Source organism: Pelophylax lessonae (assembly GCF_965119305.1).
Source record: "Pelophylax lessonae genome assembly, chromosome: 12".
NCBI lineage: Eukaryota > Metazoa > Chordata > Amphibia > Anura > Ranidae > Pelophylax > Pelophylax lessonae.
The window spans coordinates 175,436,798-175,442,885 of record NC_138779.1 but is presented as its reverse complement, the minus strand read 5'-3'; the positions used below and the strand labels follow the sequence as shown (position 1 = coordinate 175,442,885).

General features: G+C 37.5%; 1 protein-coding gene across 1 annotated transcript; it reads left to right on the top strand.

Moving 5' to 3' along the window:
- Positions 1 to 379: 379 nt before the first annotated feature.
- On the top strand, positions 380 to 1,228 carry LOC309568947 (galactoside alpha-(1,2)-fucosyltransferase 2-like; the record flags this gene model as incomplete). The annotated part of the gene is made up of 1 exon (XM_082274713.1): positions 380 to 1,228. One exon carries the CDS (start codon positions 380 to 382, stop codon positions 1,226 to 1,228), a length of 849 nt encoding a protein of 282 aa, XP_082130839.1.
- Between the last annotated feature and the right edge of the window lie 4,860 nt (positions 1,229 to 6,088).

The window sequence follows — 6,088 nt, the reverse complement described above, 5'->3', positions numbered from 1 at the left end:
TCTGTAAAATAGGTTGGTTTTAAAAAGAGGTAAGGTATTTTACTATTGTAAATGCATCACTTGAATTACTTTGTAAAGGGTTCTTGTGCTTTTTGTAAACTTTAGGTAAACTTAGTTTCCCAATTTTTTCTTTTATTTACAGTACTGAAGCTTAAAAAAAAAAAAAATTATGAAGCACCTGTCCGTTTGGGCAAAGATTGTGTTCTCTTTCCTACTCATCATTACAAATGTGTCTTATTGGTACTATTCCTTCAAGATCAGTAGTACAACTTCATCATTGTTCTTTAATGTAGGAAGTCCAAGCATTAAAGAAGTAATACCTGATATAAACCTAGTTCAAAATAAATTTTCAAAACTCTCCAGCAACCCCTCAAACAGAATGTGGACTGTGAAACCAGTGGGTCGACTTGGCAATCAAATTGGGCAATATGCAACTCTTTACTCCCTTGCCAAACTGAATGGACATCCAGCTTATATCGTTCCTAGAATGCATGAAACCTTGTCCAAGTTATTCAAGATTAACTTGCCTATGATTTCCCAAGAAGTACATAATCGTATCAAATGGAGAGAGTATCCAATCAAGAACTGGATGTGTCCAGAGTACAAGAACATTTCAGGTCAGTATGTTAAACTGGTTGGAGTGCCTTGTTCATGGACATTTCATCACCATATCTGGGAGGAGATACATCGGGAGTTTACTTTCCATGACTTTGTTAAAGAAGAAGCCAATGCCTATCTTTCTAATGTCAAAGGAAACAGAGAAAATGTTACATTTGTTGGGGTCCATGTCCGTAGAGGGGACTATGTTAAAATTATGCCCAAGAAATGGAAAGGAGTTGTAGCAGACAAGGGATACTTGCAAAAAGCTATGGATTACTTCAGAAATAAGTATAAAAATCCACTTTTTATATTGACCAGTAATGAAATGGATTGGTGTAAAGATAATGTTAATAACTCATTAGGAGATGTTTATTTAGCTGGAGATGGGAATGAAGCCTCTCCTACTCGAGATTTTGCACTATTAACACACTGTAACCACTCAATAATAACCATTGGGACATTTGGGATTTGGGTTGCCTATCTTGTGGGAGGTGAAACAGTTTATCTTTCAAATTATTTGTTACCAAATTCTCCTTACTTCAGATTTTTCAAGTATGAAACATCTTATCTCCCAGAATGGATTGGAATCCCTGCTAATCTGTCTTCACTTTTGAAGAAAAAGACATAACGTTTTTACCAAACTAAATACTGGTGTATTCTTCATGAGCACCACAAGAACTCCAAAATCTGGGTTGCTCTATAATGTAAACATAAACTTTAATTTAGAAGGGACTCAACGCCTCCCCATACAGTCTCCCTGGCCCTCTATTGGTCCATCAATAGGTCTAACAGTGACCAGTAGTAGGCGGGGCCAATTATAGACTTAATATTTGCATATTAGAATGCTACATGTTTTGGGGCTCCCAGTATGTTTTAGTAGATAGAAAAGAGTAAATGAGCCACCTCGAATGCAAATTTACATCATATAATATGAGTATACATCCATTGTATAGAACTTCAGTCTATTGGAAAACCAAGACACTGCTTTAAATATGTTAGCCTTTGAGGTAGCTATATCAAGCCACTGTACACTTTGTATTTATTCTTCATTGCAAAATAAGTATATAAATCTAGGACCTTACTTCTTGATAAAAAATTACATTTGTGCCCACTCTTCCATTGCATCATGTTGAATACAGACAAAGATTTCAAAGATCAAACTAGAGCAAGCAGCTTTTCCTTCAGATCGAGGCCTTCCATTTTCTGACATGCTAAAGAGTCAGTGCACCCAGAAATGATACTTCAGTTATTGGTAAAGTAAGTCTCGCTTAGTCACCCTGTAGCTTTTATATCCTTTAGGGACTTTGACCCTTGAAAAGTTCATGGTTTAAGGTTCTCCCTTGTAGGTGGTTTCACTCCCCAGCAGCCACCAAATCTTAAAGAATCAATTTTTAATTGCCTGATTTAAAAAGAGCCCTCACTTTTGTTGTGGGAAAAAAAAATCCCTTCTGGGTGATCAATGTGCATTGCAAGGCTTTTAAGAAGCTTTGCAGCACATTCCTACCTGTTTCTGCTGTGAAGAAATAGCTGTTTGTTTTGTACAAAGTGAATCTAAATAGGAGTTACTTTTTCATTATAAATAAGCTAATGCACTTGTGGTGTTCTAATGAATAAAGTTGCAGAGTCTGCATCCCTTAAGGCCCCTTTCACACTTGTGTGACTTGTCCTTCTACTTGGGCCTGCAAAGTCGCACAACAAGTCGTACCCCATGATTTGCAATGATTATCATCAATATCTGTGCGATTTCAGGTCGCATCGACTTCAAAGTAGTCCCTGCACTACTTTGATCCGACTTTGATGCAACTTGAGGTCCATAGACCTGAAGACAACACAGGCATTGAATTAAGTCGCACCAAATTTGCGTCAAAATCGCACGAATTTCAGGATGTACAAGTGTGAACAGGGCCTTAGATGTAATGAACCCTTTAGGAGTATCTCACCAAAATGGAAGTTTCGCTGCAGAGGATGCGTAAAATCTGCCTTTTTTCTTAGTGCGGACTTCTGGGAAAATTAACAAATCAATCATACAGGCAGGAAATTAAATTTTTGGAGGCATTCTGTACACTACCTGTCTACAGAATATCTTCAGATTGCCATATTGTATTGCATTTTACAGAAAATTGCCGTGGCTACAAATTAAAAAGGAAAGGTCAAAAGGCGAAAGATTTATTCAATCTGAAGAGAAACCAGAGTATGGGTGAGGGAAGAAGGGAGAGGAGCCAGGTGTACAGGTGCAGAGCCCCACCCTAGGGTAAAAGTTGATACAAGGAGGGAGGGAGCAGATCGACTCAAAAGGCCCAAAGGGCGAGGGACTAGGAACCCATCGAGGTGTGGGCAAAGGGTTGTGAGAGGAGTTGGGGAGAGTTTGGGGGAGAGGGGAGGTGGAGGGGGGGGTGAGTGAATGGAGGGATGAGGGGGGAGGGGGGAGGATGAGGTAGAGGGGGGAGGGAGGAAGGGGAAAATGATTTACAATTTAGTATACCCACTCCATTTCCTTTTGTCGGATAGGTTTGATTTTCCCTCTTTTTTTTCCTGGGGAAGGATGTAAAGCATTTTTAAATTTCATAAACAATGACAGAAATCAGTCATGTAACGTATAACAATAGAGGATTAAACTCCCAGAAAAAAGACAGAAAATGTTGAAAGAAATTAAAAATATGGGAGCTGACTTAGTTTTCCTACAGGAAACTCATATTCTATGCTCATCTAATATTAGGTTGTATTTAAAAGAACACCCTACTTGGTACTACGCTGACTCCATAACAAAAAAATCAAAAGGTGTGGCTATTGGGCTTGCCAGAGGAACCCACTTTGTTTTGGAAGAGAGGATGGCAGACCATGAGCGAAGATTCCTTTTTTTGAAAGGGAAATTATTTGCAAGAGAGGTGACTTTAGTAAATGTATACTGCCCAAATGACAAACCCATGGGATACCTTGGGAAAATCTTAGATAAATTAATAGAGTTTAGAAAAGGATGGGTGATATTGGCAGGACACTTTAACTTCTGCCTAGATCCAGAAATAGATTGTACGTCGACTGTACAGAGGGGCAGAACAACGCATTTGAAAATGATCAAAAATAAGTTATTCCAATGTCAATTATCGGACTCTTGGAGGGTTTTACACCCGAAAGAGCGAGATTATACGTTCTACTCTTCTGCACATAAGATATACTCGAGGATTGACTACATTATGATAGACCACAGAGGGATTGAATTGGTGACAGAGGCTAAAATAGGGATTAGGACATGGTCAGATCACGCACCTGTTAAAATAAAGTTGAAAATACAAGGGGGACAATTTAGAACAAATGCCTGGAGATTAAATGAGGAATTATTGAGAGAAAAAAAATGGGGAGAAGAAGTTAGAAAAGAATTAGAATTATACTACCACATGAATGAAAATGAAGAAACATCAAAAAACACACTTTGGGAGGCACAAAAAGCCTACATGAGGGGAATCCTAATTTCTAAAGGGATAAGAAGAAAAAAAGAGAGAGCAGAACAAAAAGAAAAACTGATAAAAAAGATCCATGAGTTAGAACAAAAACACAAAAATATACAGATGGTTGAGACCCAGCACCAGTTAGTAATAAAAAGAGAAGAATTAAAAGAATTACTAGAACAGGAAATTAGACAGGGGATCTGGAAAATATCAAAGAGAATTACCACGGAAATAATAACATCGGAAAGAAACTTGAGAAAATTATAAAAAAAAAGAAAGCAATGAATTATATAGAGAAAATGAGAGATGCAAAGGGGGAAATGGTATACTCAACGCCCGACATAACAAAAATATTTCAGGAATACTATGGGAAACTCTATAATATTAAAGAAACAGGAGGAGAGAGGGATTTAAATAAAACAGGGAAAATTAAACAATATTTGAAAGAGGCGAAATTACCTAAAATACAACAGGATAAATTAAATCAACTAGAAACCCAAATTGCAGAAGAAGAGAAAAGCATAGCCCTTAAAACCACATCCTCAGGGAAGAGTCCCAGACCGGATGGGTTTACGGTGAATTATTATAAAAGACACAAGGACCTGCTGCTGCCCAAATTAAAAGACTACTTTGATGGTCTAGGACAAGAGTACGATATGAGTAAGGAAGCCCTCTTAGCATCAATTACGGTAATCCCGAAATAAGGAATAGACGTGACCGTGTGCTCAAGTTTTAGACCTATCTCGCTCTTAAATATTGATACAAAACTCTTCGCAAAAGTGTTGGCAACCAGAATGAAAAATCTAATGATGGAATGGGTCCATAAGGACCAAGCAGGATTTATACCCGGGAGACAGGGTAGAGACAACGGGGTAAGAACAATCCTATTGATGCAGCAAATGGCTAAGAGTGGATCCCATGGATTAATACTGTCGAGAGAAAGCATTCGGCAGGGTTAGTTAAGACTTCATGATCAGAACCCAGGAGGAATTGGGGAATTGGAGAAAAAATGATGGCTTTGATAAAAACACTGTATAGCTACTCCACTGCTAAGGTGAGAGTAAATGGGGTCCACTCTGAGCCATTTGGAATGGCCAATGGAACAAGACAAGGATGCCCACTTTCTCCGTTATTGTTCGTTCTTTCACTCGAACCCCTATTAGCAACAATTAGGGAGAACCCAAATATAAGAGGAGTAGAGGTGGGAGATGTGGAGCATAAGGTTGTTGCATTTGCGGACGATATATTGCTGTACATATCCAGACCAAGGATAACTCTACCAAATGTGATAGAATGCTTGAAAAAATATGGAGTACTATCCAACTTAAAAATTAACCCAGCTAAATCTGAGATATTAAATATCAACGTGAAAAAACAAGAAGAAGATAAATTAAAACTGGAATTCCCCTTTACCTGGAAAAAACTAGGACTAAAATACTTAGGAATTACACTAACAACAAAACCCGAAAAACTTTATAAAGAAAACTATATCCCGCTATTAATGAAATGAAAAAAGAACTTAATAAGATATCATACAGACCGTTATCATGCATAGGGAGAATAAACATAGGGAGAATAAACATAATAAAAATGGCAATCCTACCAAAAATAACCTATAAATTTCAAATGTTGCCTATTTTGATTCCCCAGATATAATTTAGAACCCTGAAATCTTTAATAACTAAATTCATATGGAGGCAAGGTAAAACCCAGAATACAATATGCAGTATTGCTAAAGGGCAAAAACTAAGGGGACTTAGCGGTAACAGACTTCAAAAAATACTATGATGCAACACTACTTTCACGAGTAATGGAATGGGGAAAAATAAAAAATGACAAAAAATGGGTAAAAATAGAATTCACTATGAGCTGCACCCATTTAGAAAAAATGATATGGATACCTGCACAATTTAGGAATCTGAGTTCAAATACACACACGATCACAGTTCAAGCACTCAGAATTTGGGATTTAATTCATAAAAGAAATAAGTGGCAATATAATTCACCATTAATTCCCTTAAAAGACACTCATTTTTTTTCCCACC